Source organism: Lampetra fluviatilis, chromosome 1 (genome assembly GCF_964198595.1).
Source record: "Lampetra fluviatilis chromosome 1, kcLamFluv1.1, whole genome shotgun sequence".
Taxonomy (NCBI): domain Eukaryota; kingdom Metazoa; phylum Chordata; class Hyperoartia; order Petromyzontiformes; family Petromyzontidae; genus Lampetra; species Lampetra fluviatilis.
In genome coordinates, this window is record NC_136275.1 from 12,157,619 (window position 1) to 12,178,248 (window position 20,630).

The 20,630-nt window shown below is 44.5% G+C and overlaps 1 protein-coding gene across 4 annotated transcripts in view; it reads right to left on the bottom strand.

Moving 5' to 3' along the window:
- Positions 1 to 12,749: 12,749 nt before the first annotated feature.
- Positions 12,750 to 20,630, bottom strand: part of LOC144932385 (amphiphysin-like) — a 30,614-nt gene continuing 22,733 nt past the window's right edge. For 3 of the 4 annotated variants that reach the window (XM_078856396.1, XM_078856386.1, XM_078856365.1), the window contains 6 exons: positions 19,489 to 19,518; positions 18,682 to 18,711; positions 17,935 to 18,102; positions 17,635 to 17,760; positions 16,182 to 16,283; positions 12,750 to 15,896 (listed from right to left, as the gene is read on the bottom strand). In XM_078856396.1, the coding sequence (XP_078712522.1) occupies positions 15,789 to 15,896; positions 16,182 to 16,283; positions 17,635 to 17,760; positions 17,935 to 18,102; positions 18,682 to 18,711; positions 19,489 to 19,518 (564 nt within the window). In that variant the 3' untranslated portion in view covers positions 12,750 to 15,788. The remainder of the gene's footprint in view (positions 15,897 to 16,181; positions 16,284 to 17,634; positions 17,761 to 17,934; positions 18,103 to 18,681; positions 18,712 to 19,488; positions 19,519 to 20,630) is intronic. The other variant, XM_078856375.1, reaches the window with a different exon arrangement.

Consider the following 20,630-nt stretch of genomic DNA (forward strand, 5'->3'; position numbering starts at 1 on the left):
GTCCGACGTTTGGAAGGGTCCACCATGCAGAAGTAGCAGTTGCTTGAGTGGTCAGTCGGTTCCTGCCAAATTCTTGGAATAGCGAACTTCATGGTTCTCAATACTCTGGTTCTTTAAGTAAAGTCATGTTGGTAGAAAAATAGCTAATAGATCACGACGTTTCGATAGCAACACAAGCCATCGTCTTCAGGTGAGACAACACAGCAGGCGGACTGCTGAGGCAGGAGGAAATGTAGCGAGAGAGCTACTGCAGCTAGAGGACAGTACGTGGGCAAAGACAGTGCATGGACTAGCGGCCACGAGTGGTAATTACGGGCGTAAAGATAATAATAGAAGGATAGCGATTTAAAGCTTTCGTGACTGCAGTGATTCATCTTCTTGGTTCTTTCGGTAAAGTCACGTAGAAGGAAAATAATAAAATAATAAAAATAAAACATAAGAAAATAATTCTGACAACGTTTCGGCCACAACGCAAGCAGCCGTCCTCAGGTGAAGAACAGGTCTGTCGGAAAGACAGCGTCTGAATGAAACACCATCAAGCCTGGAGCATATATTTAAGCTGGGTTGGAGGGGGAAGAGCGCCTTGACAAAATAATTTGCATATCAAGAGGAATTTAGCATATTTATGGGAAACTAGCGGTTAATACCCGGCGTTGCCCGGGCGAAAAAGGCAGACACATGTAGTTACACACGCAAATCCATTCATACTTACACATAGAGTTACACGCACAAATGGACTCACACATACATACATAGACTGAACAACAACAACCGCCATTCGCCACTAAGTGGCGGTAACGTCACAACAACGCTTGTGCCAGGTTATGTGCACCTTGAGGCCACGTGAAGTGTCGAACGCCTGCTGGCAAGAGGTCACGGGGCAAACACAGATGGCACAGGTCGACTGACTGAGACGACTGGCTGATGCACCACCTGTGCCCCCTACTGTGGCAACTTTCTGTGCTTTAGCCACCCGGCGCTCTGCTTGTTGTTGTGAGCGTCGCTCCTCCGCCCTCCGTTGTTGTTGGAGGGTGACTGCCTCCAACTGGCCAATAGCGTCCTTCAGGAGCCTCCTGCACAGTGGCCGATCTTGACACGGCTGGTACCAGTCATCCGCAAGTGGACTCAGCTCCAAGTCCTCCTGTAGCACATCACTCCATGTCTTCTCCAGTCCAAGCCGCGCCAATTTAGCCCCCTCGATCCGACGGAACAAAAGCTGTTTAGGCATGCGGTAACTGGCCATGCGGGCTACATGACTCAGGCAATGCAGCCTTGCCTGCCGGAGGTCACCGATGGGACTTTGTCCAGATCATTCAAGGATTTGTGAGCTCCTCACACAATGCAGCCTGGTTAAACCCAGGATGGATCGTAGGCAGGCCAGCCTAAATGTTTCTAACCGGCGAAGATGTTCCATTAGGGGGGTCTAAGTTTCGCAACCGTAGAGAAGGGAGGGAATGACCGTGGCCGAGAAGACCTGAAGCTTCGTACGGAGTGATAGACCAGGTAGCTTCTACACAGCGTTACGCAGCCAATGAAAAGATACTGCAGCTCGACTGATTCGGAGTGAGACCTCTGCTGTTAAACCGGTGCCGGTCATTAGCACACTGCCCAGGGAAACTCTCCACTCTCTCCACAACTGCCCCATCACCAATTGGGAGTTGTGGGGGTGGAGTGTCCGATGGTACAAAATAGTTAGGCAGGTGCTTAGCTTTGGATGGGCTGATGGTAAGGCCCCACCTGTTGGTGGCAAGCTCCAGGTTCAGCAGCAGCACCTCGAACTCCTCCTCGGAGTGAGCAGCCATTAGCAGATCATCGGCATACATAACGTGGTTGAGCAATAGGGAGCCATCCCTTGACCGCACCCGGGCATCGATCAGCCTCCCATTGTATCTGTAGCAGATGGGAATTTTTCCGGTACAGGCATTGAAGGCTCGACGAACTACGTGGTCCAATGTGGGAGCCAGAGGACATCCCTGTTGCACCCCAAGGTGTAAAGGGAATGGTTCTGACTCACGGCCACGTAGTTAAGATGCGGGGCCGCTCAACATCATGAAGGTCCTTAAGGATGGTGATGAGTGGGTTCAGGACTCGGAAAGCACGAAGAACAACCCAGAGGCCAGGCCTACTGATGGTATAATAGGCCTTGAGCAGGTGAATAAAGCACACGCATGGACTAAGATGCACACATGGACCTACAGACACGCAAAGAAATGGAGTTACACTGACTACCATGGAGGCATGCACACACAGCGACTAACACACACGCACATGGACTGAGACACACACACACAGACATATGGACTGACACACAGATGCATTGACTTACACACACACATCAAGTGACACACACATGTATAGACTTACACACACATGTGGACTAACACAGACACATATAGACTGACATACACATCGATGTACACGCACACAGATCGACTGACACACACACATGGACTAACACACACACATAAACACTTTGACGTTGTCCGTTCGAAAAAGACACCCACATGGAGTTAAAGACACGCATGGCTCTACACGCACACACATATGGACTCAAAGACACACACATGGACTCACACACACAAACACATCGACGTACACACACACACATATGGACTGACACACACATAGACATCCACTTGAGATACACACACATGGAGTTACACACACATATGGACGTACACACATACAGCGACTCACACACATACATACATAGAGTGACACACACATTGCCGTACACACACATACAGACTGTCGCACATAGACATCCACTTGAGATATACACACATGGAGTTACACACACATATATCGACGTACACACATACAGCGACTCACACACAGACATACGTGGACTCACACACACATTGACGTAAACACACATGTACTTACTCACACACATATGGACTAAGACACACACACATGGACTTAGACACACATAGATAGACTGACTGTAACACACAGACATCTACTTGAGATACACAGACATGGATGAACACACATATGGACTCACACAAACGCATTGACTTACACACACACATCGAGTGACACACACATGTATAGACTTACATACACATGTGGACTAACACACACACATGTGGACTAACACACACACATGTGGACTAACACACACACATGTGGACTAACACACACATATGGACTGACACACACATACACATAGACGTACATGGCCACATCACAGACTGGCAGACCGTCGCAGCGTCATAAAAGCGCAGCAAAAAAAGGGAAAATTTAGCAACTTAAAAATAAAGAGTTTTATGCACACAAACATTATTATTGTAATGTTTGTCAACTAATGTGTTTAATAATAGAAAACATTGGACTTGATTTGTTAGCGTAAGAAGCTTGGAACTTTGTACTTGTGCCATGCGTAGCCCCCCTCCTGGCCTACATTGGCGAGGCGGCGGAGTTGGCACGTTGCCAGGCTAGGGGCTGGGCCGCTATCCCCTCCAGCATTCCCCGCCTGTGCAAAAATAATGTTATGTAAGCAGTAAAATATTATTATCTAGGGAGTCTGTAGTATAAACTGGACACATCGTGTTGGGGAGGAGGGGGGCGAAGAGGACGTGACACTGTGAAGAAATATCCGCAGCGTTATGTGTGTATGTGTTGGCTTTAAACGCGTAAAAGGAAATGTCCCCGTGAGATGGAGCCAAGGCGCATCACTTGGCAGGGTCCGCCGACCCCCCCACGTAATTGCCATCAGTTGGTACGGTCGATGTCGCGAAATAAGTAAATAATTTATAATAGAAACGGCACAAATGTGTTAATTAAACTACTTTAAAGTTTAGTGATGAGAAAACAAATAGCCTATTCCCACCGCGGGGCTTAGGGCGTGGCGCCTGGCAAATTCTTTTCTACATATAGCCCACCGTCCGAGAGCCAAATCCCCCGCAAGCGCGAGCGCGGGGAGACTTTTATATATAAGAAGATTATCTAACCTATATAATTCATTTTTTGTCTGTCCGTCTGTCCGTCTGTCCGTCTGTCCGTCTGTCCCTCTGCGTACGCTCGCTTTCGAGGGATTTGGCGCTCGGGCCGTGGGGTTTAGGAAGAAACATTTTTGCAGGTGGGCACGCCCCCGGCCCCGCGGTGAACTTAGGCATTTCCGATTTTTCGTCCGTCGCCTTTAAATCGGTCCGATTATCGATTTAGTGCGATTTCTCTTTATATATTTATTTAATAATATTTATTTATTTATTTAATATTGCCGACCGGCGCGGACCACGGCGGTTGCCCCTGGCAATGGGTAGCAACGCCTTCGCTGCGGGGTGGACGCCATTTTTAATTCCCGTTAAAAATATGCACACGCATTAACACGCGACGCTGAGGTAAATACATAAAAGTTTCACGTCCTCTTCACTCCCCCCCCACTCCAGTGTGCGCAATTACTATTATAGGGTCTGCAGATAATAAAATTATAGCGATTAGACAGTATTATTCTAGCGCGGGGGGGGGGGGGAGGCGACCCCAATACCCAGCCTCGGCCGGCTGGGCAATCTAGGCGAGGCCGGAGGCTCTGCACGGTACTAGGCCTCGACACCCCACACGTGTCAGGCGAGCACTTTGTACTATAAACTCGATATACCCAGCGTTGCCCGGGGGGAAAATACATTTAAAAACTTCTGCAAAATATAAAACATAACATACCAATGAAAATACAACTGTGTAATTACTTTTAAACCCGACGCGCCAAGAATCGATTCTCTGAATCGCGCAAAGGAAACGATGGTTGTAGATTCATTTAGAATCGCCCTGTTCCCGTTTAAAATAAGTTGATTATAGAGTCGCTATAAACTGCTACGAATGGGAAATATCTGGCGTTGACCGGGGCAAAAATATAATTAAAAACTCCTGAAAACTCGGTTATTAAAATTGTAGCCCAAGCGCGAAAAGAAGCGATTCTTTGCAATCGTTGCGAAGGAATCAAGGGTTGTAGATTACTTTAGAATCACCCTATTCCCTTTTTAACGAACTGCATGTCGCAGACACACACATTCACACATTTTGCTTTTACATTTAACATACAAAACGTCAGCATATACTGCTGTCATCATAGGCAAAATATATACACCCTCACCACTCTCCCTCACCACTCTCCCTCACTCACCCTCACCACTTACTATCACTCACCACTCACACTCACCACTCACCATCACTCACCCTCACCACTCCCCACTCACTTCTCACCCTCACCACTCACCCTCACCACTCACCTCTCACCTCTCACCACTCACCTCTCACCACTCACCACTCACCACTCACTCTCACCACCCACTTTCACCACTCACCCTCACCACTCACCCTCACCACTCACGCTCACCCCTCTCCCTCACCACTCACGCTCACCACTCACCCTCACCACTCTTCCTCACCACTCTTCCTCACTCCTCACCACTCACGCTCACCACTCACCCTCACCACTCACTAATCACCCTCACCACTCACCCTCATCACTCACTACTCACCCTCACCACTATTACTCACCCTCACCACTCTCCCTCACCACTCACCCTCACCATTCACCCCTTTCCCTTACCACTCACGCTCACCACTCACCATCACCAACCATCCTCACCCTTACCACCACCACTCTCCCTCACCACTCTCCCTCACCACTCACCCTCACCTTAACCACTCACCCTCTCCACTCACCCTCAGCACTCACCACTCACCCTCACCTTCACCACTCACCCTCACCACTCACCACTCTCACAACTCACCCTCACCACTCACCCTCACCATTCACCACTCACCCTCACCACTCACCCTGACCACTCACCCTCACCACTCACCATACACCCTCACCACTCACCGCTCTCCCTCACCACTCACCCTCACCTCTCACCACTCACCTCTCCCCACTCACTTCTCACCCTCACCACTCACCCTCACCACTCACCTCTCACCTCTCACCACTCACCTCTCACCACTCACCACTCACCACTCACTCTCACCACCCACTTTCACCACTCACCCTCACCACTCACCCTCACCACTCACGCTCACCCCTCTCCCTCACCACTCACGCTCACCACTCACCCTCACCACTCTTCCTCACCACTCTTCCTCACTCCTCACCACTCACGCTCACCACTCACCCTCACCACTCACTAATCACCCTCACCACTCACCCTCATCACTCACTACTCACCCTCACCACTATTACTCACCCTCACCACTCTCCCTCACCACTCACCCTCACCATTCACCCCTTTCCTTTACCACTCACGCTCACCACTCACCATCACCAACCATCCTCACCCTTACCACCACCACTCTCCCTCACCACTCTCCCTCACCACTCACCCTCACCTTAACCACTCACCCTCTCCACTCACCCTCAGCACTCACCACTCACCCTCACCTTCACCACTCACCCTCACCACTCACCACTCTCACAACTCACCCTCACCACTCACCCTCACCATTCACCACTCACCCTCACCACTCACCCTGACCACTCACCCTCACCACTCACCATACACCCTCACCACTCACCGCTCTCCCTCACCACTCACCCTCACCGCTCACCACTCACCCTCACCACTCACCATCACTGTGGTGGTGGTACCTGCTATCATGACAGTAGTACAAGCTGACGTTTTGTATGTGTAATGTCAAAATCTAAATTAGTGAATGTGTGTGTCTGTAAGAAATGTTAAGCATACTTGGCGACACGTAAGCAAGTTTTTTTTTAAAACGGGAATAGGGTGAGTGGTGGTGGTGAGGGTGAGTGGTTAGGGTGAGTGGTGAAGGTGAGGGTGAGTGCTGATTGGTGATTGGTGAGGGTGTGATTGGTGAGGATTAGTGGTGAGTGGTCAGGGTGAGGGTGAGTGGTGAGCGATGAGGTGAGCGTGACTGGTGAGTGGTGAGGGTGAGTGGTGAGGGAGAGTGGTGAGGGTGAGTGGTGAGGGTGAATGGTGAGGGTGAGTGGTGAGGGTGAGTAGTGAGTGGTGAGGGTGAGTGGTAAGTGGTGAGGGTCAGTGGTGATTGTTCAGGGTGTGATTGGTGAGGATGAGTGGTGAGTAGTGAGGGTGAGTGGTGAGGGTGAGTGGCAGTTGTGAGTGATGATTAGTGAGGGGTGAGGGTGAGCGTGAGTGGTGAGGGTGAGCAGTGAGGGTGAGTGGTGATTGGTGAGGGTGTGATTGGTGAGGATGAGTGGTGAGTGGTGAGGGTGAGTGTGAGTGGTGAGCGGTGAGGGTGAGTGGTTGTTGTGAGGGTGAGTGGTGAGGGTGAGTGGTGATGGTGAGTGGCAGTTGTGAGTGGTGATAGGTGAGCGGTGAGGGGTGAGTGGTGAGCGTGAGTGGTGAGGGTGAGTGGTGAAGGTGAGTGGTGAGGGTGAGTGCTGAGTGGTGAGGGTGAGAGAGTGGTTAGTTTTAAGGGTGAGTGTTGAGGGTGAGTGGTGAGGTTGAGTGGTAAGGGTTAGTGGAGAGTGGTGAGTGGTGATTGGTCAGTGGTGATTGGTCAGGATGAATTGTGAGTAGTGAGGGTGAGGTTGAGTGGTGAAGTTGAGTGGTGAGGGTGAGTGGTGAGGGTGAGTGGTGGTTGTGACGGTGAGTGGTGAGTGGTTAGGGTGAGTCGTGAGGGTGAGTGGTGAGGCTGAATGGTGAGCGTGAATGGTGAGAGTGAGTGGTGAGTGGTGAGGGAGAATGGTGAGGGTGAGGGGTGAGTGGTGATGGTGAGTGGTGACGAAGAGTGGTGAGGTTGAGTGGTGAGTAGTAAGGGTGAGTGGTGATGGTGAGGGTTAGTGGTGAGGGTGAGTGTTAAGGGTGAGTGGTGAGGGTTAATGGTGAGGGTGAGTGGTCAGGGTGAGTGGTGAGGGTGAGTGGTGAGCGGTGAGGGTGAGTGGTTGTTGTGAGGGTGAGTGGCAGTTGTGAGTGGTGATGGGTGAGTGGTGAGTGGTGAGCGTGAGTGGTGAGGGTGAGTGGTGAGAGAGTCGTTAGTTTTGAGGGTGAGTGGTGAGGTTGAGTTGTGAGGGTTAGTGGAGAGTGGTGAGTGGTGATTGGTCAGTGGTGATTGGTCAGGATTAATGGTGAGTAGTGAAGGTGAGGTTGAGTGGTGAGGTTGAGTGGTGAGGGTGAGTGGTGGTTGTGATAGTGAGTGGTGAGTGGTGAGGGTGAGTCGTGAGGGTGAGTGGTGAGGCTGAATGGTGAGGGTGAATGGTGATAGTGAGTGGTGAGGGTGAGTGGTGACGAAGAGTGGTGAGGTTGAGTGGTGAATAGTAAGGGTGAGTGGTGATGGTGAGGATTAGTGGTGAGGGTGAGTGGTAAGGGTGAGTGGTGAAGGTTAGTAGTGAGGGTGAGTGGTCAGGGTGAGTGGTGAGGGTGAGTGGTGAGGGTGAGTGGTGAGCGGTGAGGGTGAGTGGTTGTTGTGAGGGTGAGTGGCAATTGTGAGTAGTGATGGGTGAGTGGTGAGTGGTGAGCGTGAGTGGTGAGGGTGAGTGGTGAGGGTGAGTGCTGAGTGGTGAGGGTGAGTGGTGAGAGAGTCATTAGTTTTGAGGGTGAGTGGTGAGGTTGAGTGGTGAGGGTTAGTGGAGAGTGGTGAGTGGTGATTGGTCAGTGGTGATTAGTCAGAATGAATGGTGAGCAGTGAGGGTGAGGTTGAGTGGTGAGGTTGAGTGGTGAGGGTGAGTGGTGAGGGTGAGTGGTGGTTGTGACGGTGAGTGGTGAGTGGTGAGGGTGAGTGGTGAGGGTGAGTGGTGAGGCTGAATGGTGAGGGTGAATGGTGAGAGTGAGGGGTGAGTGGTGAGGGTGAGTGGTGAGGGTGAGTGATGACGAAAAGTGGTGAGGTTGAGTGGTGAGTAGTAAGGGTGAGTGGTGATGGTGAGGGTTAGTGGTGAGGGTGAGTGGTGAGTGGTCAGTGGTGAGGGGTCAGGATAAGTGGTGAGGGTGAGTGGTGATGGTGAGGGGTGAGTGCTGAGTGGTGAGGGTGAGTGGTGAGTGGTCAGTGGTGAGGGGTCAGGATAAGTGGTGAGGGTGAGTGGTGATGGTGAGGGGTGAGTGCTGAGTGGTGAGGGTGAGTGGTGAGGGTGAGTGATGACGAAAAGTGGTGAGGTTGAGTGGTGAGTAGTAAGGGTGAGTGGTGATGGTGAGGGTTAGTGGTGAGGGTGAGTGGTGAGTGGTCAGTGGTGAGGGGTCAGGATAAGTGGTGAGGGTGAGTGGTGATGGTGAGGGGTGAGTGCTGAGTGGTGAGGGTGAGTGGTGAGGGAGAGTGGTGAGGGTGAGTGGTGAGGTTGAGTGGTGAGGTTAAGTGGTGAGGGTGTGTGGTGAGGGTGAGTGGGGAGGGTGAGTGCTGAGGGTGTGGTGAGAGTGAGTGGTGAGGGTGAGTGGTGAGTGGGAGTGGTGAGGATGAGTGGTGAGGGTGAGTTGTGAGTGGTGAGTGGTGAAAGGTATTGTCAAAGCCCACCGGGCTTTGACAATACCTTAGTATCTGTGTATATATGTAAGGTTATTAAGAAATATATTTTTCACCCGGGCAACGCCGGGTACTTCTGCTAGTATATTATATAACATATATATAAGATAAGAAAAAGAAGAAGATGCAGATATGGGATTAGTCACTACTTGTGAAATGCTTAGGAGGTGGGCGGAGGGTTTCAAAGTCATAATATGCCCGTGCATTTTGCAGGATTAGCAGCATCAAAGGGAGGGAATAAGGTTAGCATTCATAAAGGGAAGGAATGTTAATAGTATGGAGCTGCAGCAACTAATATGCTTATAGACTATTCATTGTAATATTACACTATGTATACTAAGAGGAAGCAGCGAAATATGTCACTCTCCCATTGACATATTTCGCTGCTTCCTCTTAGTATCTTTCACGTGACGGTCAATGGTATAGTACAGGGGTCGGCAACCAAAATAACAAGAAGAGCCATTTCTTTCCAATTCGGTACAAAATTCAGTATTTCAAGAGCCACAATGCATCTGAGTACATACTGTACATACGTACATATCGTCAAGAAGCAGCCCGTAAAGAGCCGCATGCGGCTCCGGAGCCGTAGGTTGCCGACCCCTGGTATAGTATATAGCGGATTGTATAATAATAATAAATAGTATAAAATTGTAATGTTTAATACAATGTACAAGGTAATACATGGTGTCGTAGTTGTATGGTGAATATGCAGCAGTGTGGTGTGCAGTAGGGTGGGTAGAATAATACATAGTGTAATATTGCAATGTATAGTCTAAGGTATAGGGTGGTGTATAGTAATACAGTATGTGGTTTAATGTTGGGTTTGTCTGTGGCAGTATATAGTACGGGGTAGACCCGTGTGATGTGGGAGAATAAAGTTTGGCTGGAGGCGTGTTATATTTTTTGCGACATAGAATTGTGGTGTATTACTTACTGTTGGTAGCTCAGCTTATTGGAGAGTATTTTTAGTATACTGATGATACTATGTAGTTTATACTTTGGTTGTTTACGTGGTGGTTTGGTTGCTGCAGCTACATACTGTTAACATTCCTTCCCTTTATTAATGCTTCCCCCTATCCCCTCCCTTTGATGCTGCTGGCCCTGCATAATGCACGGGCAAAACATGGCTTTAAACCCCCCGCCAAACCTCCTACGCATTTCACAAGTAGTACTATAGTCGCATATCTGCATTTCCCATAAATGTCAAAATTCCTCTTGATATGCAAATTATTTTGTCAAGGCGCTCTTCCTCCTCCCTCCCAGCTTAAATAGACGCTCCAAGCCCAGGACGTGTCATTCAGACTATCTTATCGACAGACCTGTTCTTCACCTGAAGACGGCTGCTTGCGTTGTGGCCGAAACGTCGTGAGAATTATTTTATCATGTTTTTGTATTATTATTTTATTATTTCCATTCTACGTGACTTTACCGAAAGAACCAAGATGAATCCCTGCAGTCACGAAAGCTTTAAATCGAAATTAACATTCACATTTTTACACACGGGCACTTTAAATCGGTGAAATAACCATCTTGAACAAAAAAGAACAGGCAGCTGTTTCTTGAAATCTCATTCACAGCGCTGCCCAAAGGCAAAAAGCTTTTAGAGTTACGATTGCTCACCATAATTAGTTTAACAGCCCCTCTAGGGTACTGAGTGCTCGGGCACAAGCAGTACCAGAAGGGTATTATTTGCCCCTGTATGATTTTACGTATTTATCCAGGAAAGCCAGACTGAGTTGTGGAACCTTTTCTCAGGAGGGTCGCGCATTAGCTTTTAAATTTATTTTCAGACGTCTTCAGCCAGTTTATTTTACATTTACACTATGAGATCTCTTTTACCAGTGGCAAAATATATTAGTAGGTTTTTACCCCTTTAAACTGGTACAAAACTGACACCTTTATTCAAGGCATCATGTTTGCAATTACCACAACACAAGTAGTCAAAAAAGCAAACAAAAAGAAGCAACTCTGATAATGATAATAATATGCACTGTCCTTGAAGTTGACCGGTCTACACCCGAGACGGCCCTCCCTAGTCCCAATTATAGTGTTGGACCAGATGACCCCAGAAGGCGCACAACTCAAACACAGTGCAACATCAGAGCATTGAGAGCTCGGGGTAAGCATTTACACTATGAGATCTCTTTTACCAGTGGCAAAATATATTAGTAGGTTTTTACCCCTTTAAACTGGTACAAAACTGACACCTTTATTCAAGGCATCATGTTTGCAATAACCACAACACAAGTAGTCAAAAAAGCAAACAAAAAGAAGCAACTCTGATAATGATAATATGCACTGTCCTTGAAGTTGACCGGTCCACACCCGAGACGGCCCTCCCTAGTCCCAATTAGTGTTGGACCAGATGACACCAGAAGGCGCACAACTCAAACACAGTGCAACATCAGAGCATTGAGAGCTCGGGGTAAGCATTTACACTATGAGATCTCTTTTACCAGTGGCAAAATATATTAGTAGGTTTTTACCCCTTTAAACTGGTACAAAACTGACACCTTTATTCAAGGCATCATGTTTGCAATAACCACAACACAAGTAGTCAAAAAAGCAAACAAAAAGAAGCAACTCTGATAATGATAATAATATGCACTCTCCTTGAAGTTGACTGGTCCACACCCGAGACGGCCCTCCCTAGTCCCCATTGGTGTTGGACCAGATGACACCAGAAGGCGCACAACTCAAACACAGTGCAACATCAGAGCATTGAGAGCTCGGGGTAAGCATTTACACTATGAGATCTCTTTTACCAGTGGCAAAATATATTAGTAGGTTTTTACCCCTTTAAACTGGTACAAAACTGACACCATTATTCAAGGCATCATGTTTGCAATAACCACAACACAAGTAGTCAAAAAAGCAAACAACTCTGAGGACAGTGCATATTATTATCATTATCAGAGTTGCTTCTTTTTGTTTGCTTTTTTTTAGCTTAAACTGCAATGGTACAGATTATGCTCCATCCTATTCATTTTTGAATCGGTCTACATGTCAGGGCTTCAACATCTAACCTTGAAATATAAAAATGGTAAATTAGGCAGTACTCATAATCCATAATTTGTACACAATATAATTTCTATACACCAGTTGGTGTGTGAAACATTTAAAATTGCTTACGTGTTCACCACTTAGCCTATTCAAGAGGTACACATTACCGACTAGCTTTGCAAAGCCATTTTTGGTTTTATGGGATTTCTTATTACGTGGCTAAGAGTAATCTGATTGGTTCTGTAATTGAATTATAAAACTAATGTAAAGTACACGAGATTATAAAAAAAAGATATAATAACCCAATGCAGTGATCATCAATCCACAGGATTGCATTTAATATATTTATTGACAGATTTGTCTTACATATATGTTCAGACAAGGAGTATTTAACATTTTACTTGTTTATTCATTTAAGTGGCAAATAATATATTGCATATTTATATAAATATAACCACATTTGCATACATACACAAAAGGGAAATAACATAACCCTAACTACCACAACACATATACGGCATTAACTATGGTAAACACACGATACCAATGGCTTGCCGACTTGTAAAAATGTAATTTAATGTTAGACCTTGAGACCAAGTAAGAAATAACATTGTCATTGTCACCTGAACAATGTAGGAGACATTATTACCTAAATGTGCATTCTCCTTGGCAATGATCTAATATAATTTCCAAATAAGGAAATCCACATCTACAACCGGGATGCGATTTGATAGTCAGGGCTCTGCTTTCTGTTAAATCCTTTTATCCCCATGACTACACTTTCAACCATCATACCCGGGGAGGGGGGTAATTATATACTCTCTGGATATAAAAGATTTTGTTCATACTTGAATGCTTAGGTTTGGGGCTGGCTGCAAAGTGGCCAGAAGATGGAAGGACAATTGAACCTTACGGCGGTACCCCGGCTCTCGCACAATGTCCGTGATGCAGTAATTTTTAGTCTGTTGATGGTCGGCGATGCGGCAATCGACTCATCTCGACAAGCTGTACACGATGCACTGCGGTGCATACAAGTGTTCAGAGTTTCAGCGCAATCGTCCTCGCCGCGTTTCAACATCGCATAGCACTGATTTCGGATTGATTGGTACCCCAGTCGCGGATTTAAGTACACCCCTGGAAAAGTGTCCCAGAAATTAAATATTTAATTGCCTCGGCCATTTTGTATTACTTGATACCCCGAGGTACTGCCATAAGGATCAATTGATCATTTAATCCCTCGATGTCACCGCCTCATGTAGTTTTGTCCCACAAGAAGCCAAACACCCATTATTGGTAATGGGCAAACATTTAAATGTAGAATGACTGTCCTGAAAAAGTATTGAGGAAAATCAGTGAGGCTTCCCAAGGTAAAATGTATTATTAGTATTTGAAAGTGTATATAACAAATTGAGGCAATATTACCTGTTATGTGTGCAATTATTTTTTGGATGAAGGCTTCCGCATTCCGTGTCAGTCATGGGGATGGTTAGACTATAATTTCCTCCCAATGGAAAGTTGGCAAATCACACCTTGCCTAAATCCTCCGATGTTAGCCCATTTACGAATTATTTGAAATATCCTTTGAGTAAGACGTGAAAATATTGTTCTGCGAGTGTATGTTATACAAATGTAGAGGAGAGAAAAATCAGCCAATGAATAAACCTTGCTACTTTTCAAATGCACATTGGTTACAGTCCTTATTGCTTAAGCATGCGCAAAAAGACAAAAAACTTCCTTGCCAAAAGACCTGCAGTACTACATTGGCTTAGTGAAGAAGCATCTTCACATACTGCTTACCTACCTGGTATAATAGTTGACACTTCAAAGATTTTCAACCTTTGAACTGCACATAATGTAGGAACACTTGATATTATTTCAAAACATGACCGAGAAGTGAATCATGATATAAAACTAACAAGTGTTTAACAAATAACATTTCAGCACTTGTAACGTCACTTTAAAGGAGCATGTAAATAGCTATACCGAACTGGTAGACAAGGTCTTATGTTTCTTCTAGATTTGAAGCTTTCGTGACTGCAAGGATTCATACTCTTAGGTTTTTTAGGTAAAGTCACGTAGGTAAACATTTTAATTAATAAAAGTAAAATAAAACAAATTTAAAAAAATTCACGACGTTTCGGAAGCAACACAAGCCTCCGTCTTCAGGTGGAACCGTCACAGCCACGACAGCTGTATCAAATAAATGAGAGATCACAAGAAATACTACCCCGTATATATAATGGTTGAGGGGGGAAGGGCCAGGAACGGCACACTTTTTTATTAATATGGTAAGGTGAGGCTTAAGACCAAGAGGAGACTGCATAACAAAGGACTGAGCCTTTGTTATGGAGAGGTGCGGTTTGTAACTAACACATGGCAAGCATGACAAAAGTGTGAAAAAAGAAAAGCAAGTAAAAAACTAAAACTGGTAAAACAACAAACTGGCTGTCTATCAATGACCTGTAATAGTTGTCTGTCAAATAAGATGGTCCAAATAAGTGTAGTTACATCTTTTTTGCATGGTTAATCATATCTTTCCAATGATCACACTTTTGTCATTACTCAGTTAATCATGTAATCATTGGAAAGATGTGATTAACCATGCAAAAAAGATGTAACTACACTTATTTGGACCATCTTATTTGACAGACAACTATTACAGGTCATTGATAGACAGCCAGTTTGTTGTTTTACCAGTTTTAGTTTTTTACTTGCTTTTCTTTTTTCACACTTGTCATGCTTGCCATGTGTTAGTTACAAACCGCACCTCTCCATAACAAAGGCTCAGTCCTTTGTTATGCAGTCTACTCTTGGTCTTAAGCCTCACCTTACCATATTAATAAAAAAAAGTGTGCCGTTCCTGGCCCTTCCCCCCTCAACCATTATATATACGGGGTAGTATTTCTTGTGATCTCTCATTTACTTGATACAGCTGTCGTGGCTGTGACGGTTCCACCTGAAGACGGAGGCTTGTGTTGCTTTCGAAACGTCGTGAATTTTTTTTTGTTTTATTTTACTTTTATTAATTAAATTTTTTACCTACGTGACTTTACCGAAAAAACCTAAGAGTAAGGTCTTATGTTAAATAATGACGGGTATGTAATACTGCATGTCTGGCAAAATACTTTCAAACTCTGCAGTCATAGGATTCCAAGGTGATTCAATGTAAACACAGTCACACGTACTTCGGGATATGCTTTCAAACAAAGCAGTTGCAAAAAACAAAACTGTTTTATATTTTGTTGATACCATTTCTGAAATCAGGAAAACAATTGTGAAAATATTGTTTTGGGTATGTGGATGTGTTAAACAAGAACGTGTATGAAGCAAAATCAGCCATTGAAAGAACTCTACTACTCCAAACGTTGAGTGAAGTTTTCTGGAAACACACCCTTACGGCCCATTAGGTCCTTGTATGCCATCCAATCAGCTTCCTTGATTCCTGTGAGCCATCCTGCATCCTGTGGAAGGGGCAGAACACCCTGCTTTGGAAAAGTTCTCAAGATCACCTTCACCAGTGTACAGGGTTTGCTCGGTTAGGTTGACCTTGAGGCGGCAATTAAGTATCACCCTGCTGTAATGTTCCCGACTGTTAAAGTGAACTTAAAGATGAAAAGCAACAATTCTAAACAAGCTACGTACAGAAGAAATGAAGAAGCCTTACTGCACAAAAGCGTTTGTTGTCATGCAGTTGCTTTTTGTTGTGTCGGTGCATTCTAAAGGGACATATTGGAATGTCCCAGTACCTGTTCGTCGGCGTTTTCAAAGGACAACACGAGAACCACGTCTCCACGCAGGAGAGTCAGCTCGTCAGCATCCAGCGGAGTGTAGTCATGCTCGGCCTGCACCTTCATGCAGAAAGAACTGTCACAAGCAATACTCCATGCATAAAGTTATAGTCCTCAATATAGACAACTGTAATGAAGCTCTGCAACAAAACCATATAAAAAACTGTGATGTTAAAAAATGATATAACGATAAGTTTATAGGGTTTCACCCATACATTGTATTGTTTATACTGGTAGGAACGAAGTGGACCAGACCACCAATAGATTAATGTGTCCGTCCGTCCGTCTGTCTGTCCGACAAGATGGCCGCCCGCTCCCCCTGCGATCTGTGAACTAAACAAGATGGCCGTCGCTTCCGGCGCCTCACGGCGAAACTTTAAACTTCGCTTCAAATTTACTTTACTGAAACGCAGCACGTTTTTTTAACACAGAGACAAGATACATTTATTAACACAGAGACGAGATACATTTAATCGCCTTATTTGTGCACGAAAAGCACGGCGCGAGGCCTAGTGTGGCAGGCTTCGCGAGGCCTAGTGCGGCAGGCTTTGCGAGGCCTACTGCAGAAAAGGCATCGCGAGGCCTACTGCAGAGAAGGCTTCGCGAGGCCTACTGCAGGGAAGGCTTCGCGAGGCCTACTGCAGGGAAGGCTTCGCGAGGCCTACTGCAGAGAAGGCTTCGCGAGGCCTAGTGCAGAAGGCTTCGCTAGGTCTACTGCAGAGAAGGCTTCGCGAGGCCTAGTGCAGCAGGCTTCGCGAGGCCTAGTGCGGCAGGCTTCGCGAGGCCTACTGCAGGAGGCTTCGCGAGGCCTAGTGCAGGAGGCTTCGCGAGGCCTACTGCGACAGGCTTCGCGAGGCCGTCCGTCTGTCCGACAAGATGGCCCCCCGCTCCCCCTGCGATCCGTGAACTAAATAAACTAAACAAGATGGTCGTCGCATCCGGCGCAGCCAATGACATCGCCTGTTGCAATCCTTGCTCTGTGGGCGCGCGAGTCAGTGGGGAGGGGGTGTGGACGTCATCGCTCACCCCCCATGCACAAATCATTTTCTTTTTAACTCCTCTATACCCGGTCGATATCCCTATACCAGTATTAGTATTATTCCTACCAGCCCACCCCGCAGGGTCCTGTTTGGTAAAAATAATAAATTAGACATGAAGCAATGATTAATATGAGTATTAATACGCTCGTATTAAATGGGTTATTCATGTGTTAAATTAAATCAGGCGAGCATAACCAGTTATTTGTTGGAATGAGCACATTGTATCATCAGTTTTACAGAACCCACTGTTCAAGAATACACAATCACTGACAATTCAACATGTTTTCAGACAAGTTACTTGCAAATATTTTAAGTATACAAATAGCAGCCTTGGTTAACACACATCTTATGGCTGTTCTAATAAATTGCACCTTGTACAAGAATCCAGGGGGCATGTCAGTGCTTTCTGAAGATGTGTCAACATGCTTGCTTGCTTCAACCTCAGCGTCTCCATTGGTCACAAATGCCATGTCCAACTCTGGACCAGAGTCCACCGGCTGTACAAACACAATATGCAGTTATCATTGTTTACATTATCATCCATGTGCACGATTCCGCATTTCAATGGTGTTACATAGTAATCTTCAAGAAAATGTGCATTTTGTTATATGTGCAATGCGATTACTTTATCATCAACAGGAAATAATAAAAAAAACATTGGTGAGCCTTACAGTGGGGGTGCTGGCAGTTACTTCCACAATGGGAGTCTCCATAGGGATGGGAGCCATCTCAGCGGGAACGACATCCATTTCAGCGGGAACGACATCCATTTCAGCGGGAACGACAGCAGTTTCAGATTCAGGGCTCTTAACCAAAGGACCCATGGCTGCTTCCATTGTCTGATCAGATGTAACATACACAGAGTAAAAAGACCTTGAACACCTCTTTTGACATTCCTTACTCGTATATCTTGTCAGCTTTCTATACATAAGTGATCTGCCATTCCTTCACTATACATGGCCATGGTGTGTAATGGTAACTCGTATGAAATCATAAATGGATGCAATAAATTAAAAAAAGAACTGCGTATATGTATGAACATAAAAATGGCATTTTTCAGTATTTTTGTTTCCATTTATTTTTCCACCAGCTTTAAATATATACTCTGCCTATTCTATGCCAAAAAAGCCTGAACAATGACAAAAGCAGGTTTTTATAACCACCTTTAATGGATTAATGGTATAAGAAACATAAAAATTTGAAGTAGCATTCGAGAAAAAATACTTGCACTTTAGAATACAGAAGAGATGATATATATGCTTCAAAATCTGAATATTTATTTAGACAGGAGGAATCTCATGAGCTCAGAAAGTCTTTTTCAGATGTCCAGTATTGGTGGGTCAGCAAGTCTAAGTCACCTGTCACCAGTGTTAAGTTATTTTCATATGAATGTAATACAAATCAATACCACATCTCACCTCACTAGTTTCATCCAAAGATGCAGGTTTCTGTGATTGACAAAATACATAATTAAAACAACTTTTCACTTTAAAAATGCATTACTTTTATAACTAGAAACATTCAATGTTAGATATTTGTTTTAAATTTGATTTGAAGCTTTCGTGACTGCAGGAATTATTATTTGGTTCTTTTGGTAAAGTCATGTAGAAAGAAAATCAAATAAATAATAGAATACGACGTTTCGATTGCAACACAAGCAAACGTCATCAGGTATGAATGAATGAGAAAACAAACCTAGTAAACTTAAAAATGTAATGCAATGGAACACAGTCGGCTAACACAACAGTAAACACTTGACCTGGTTGATTACGTTCTTCCAAAGATTGCTAAATTTAAAGTTAAGTGTGAGAGAAAGACAAACACAGACATGGAGAGAGACATACACAGAGAGAGAGAAGCCAACTCTGTGTTGCATTGCATTACATTTCTAAGTTTACTGGGTTTGTTTTCGCATTCATTCATACCTGATGACGGTTGCTTGTGTTGCAATCGAAACGTCGTATTCTATATTCTTAGGTTTTTTCGGTAAAGTCACGTAGGTAAAAAATTTAAATTAGTAAAAGTAAAATAAAAATAAAATAAAAAATCACGACGTTTCGGAGGCAACACAAGCCTCCGTCTTCAGGTGGAACTGTCTTCGTATTCTATTATTCTATTATTTATTTTCGTATTCTATTATTTATTTTCTTTCTACGTGACTTTACCGAAAGAACCAAAGCATATTTGTTTTAATTCGATAAGGTGACACATTTGCATTATCTTACCTGGCTTGTTTCTTCTGTTGTACTGACATCCTTTGAACAAAATGGGGAAAAATAAAGGCGTCATTAACATTACAGAGCTGAATGCCAATGCAGTATACCCGGAAAATAAACTCCTAATTGTGATCATTAAACATTGTGCAATCCTAAAACTCCAAACACACACATACTAAAAGTAATTTGAGTGTATTAAATAGTGAACAAAAATAATCCACCAGCTAAAAAGGGTATTACATAACTTTCTCATTATGATCAACTTCAGTTTTCAAATGATGGGAGAAAAATATATAGCTATTATTTTAACACTTAATAAACAGTTCAAAGGCAAAACTGCACATAAGCTCAACATAGGCACTGATATACTTGAGAAAATAAATAAATGTAGTAGTGTTGTAAACAGTGTTTTATGCCCACATAAAGCATATGCGATGGTCGGCTTAACATTTCGTTTAAGGACAGCACACTTCCTTGATAATATTCTCACCACACATTATCAGGTGTGAAGATTGTCAAACAAGTAAAGTCTGAGTTAACTTGTAATCTGTATTATCGACTTATCCCAAATACAAACAAAACATGACAAAGCAAAACAGAACTCAAATAAATTATAATTAAAACACAACCTGCTGGTAGCAGTAAAATCTGGTAATGTATATCTGAAAAGAAAACAACCAAATGTAAAAAAGCCAAATTAAATCGTAGAAATTTAAAACATTAAAACATTCACTCATTTACGAAACAACTTATTACCCAGCTTTACTAAAATGACAGTCTATGGTTACTGGACCACTTAGATTTTGGTTAATGATTACACTTGCTCATTCAAGTCACATTCATTTAGTCTGTTCTTGGACCTACAGTACATTTTCACAAGTGGTACAATTAAAGCAAAGTAGGATTTACACCAAGGACCTACGGTGCTTTAACTGCCATGTGAATGCGTGTTTTAGTGGCTTTTCAAAATCACAATTTGAAATTCACGATGGTGAATGTGGTTCTCTGAAATGTGCTTTTGTTAAAAAGTGGAATCATTAATTTTGGCCCAGTATTCCCACTGTCAGTGTGATTTACAGAACAGGATATTGGAAATCAGACAAAAAAGACAACAAAGGAATGAAAAAGCACAAGATTTTTTTGGGAAGAAA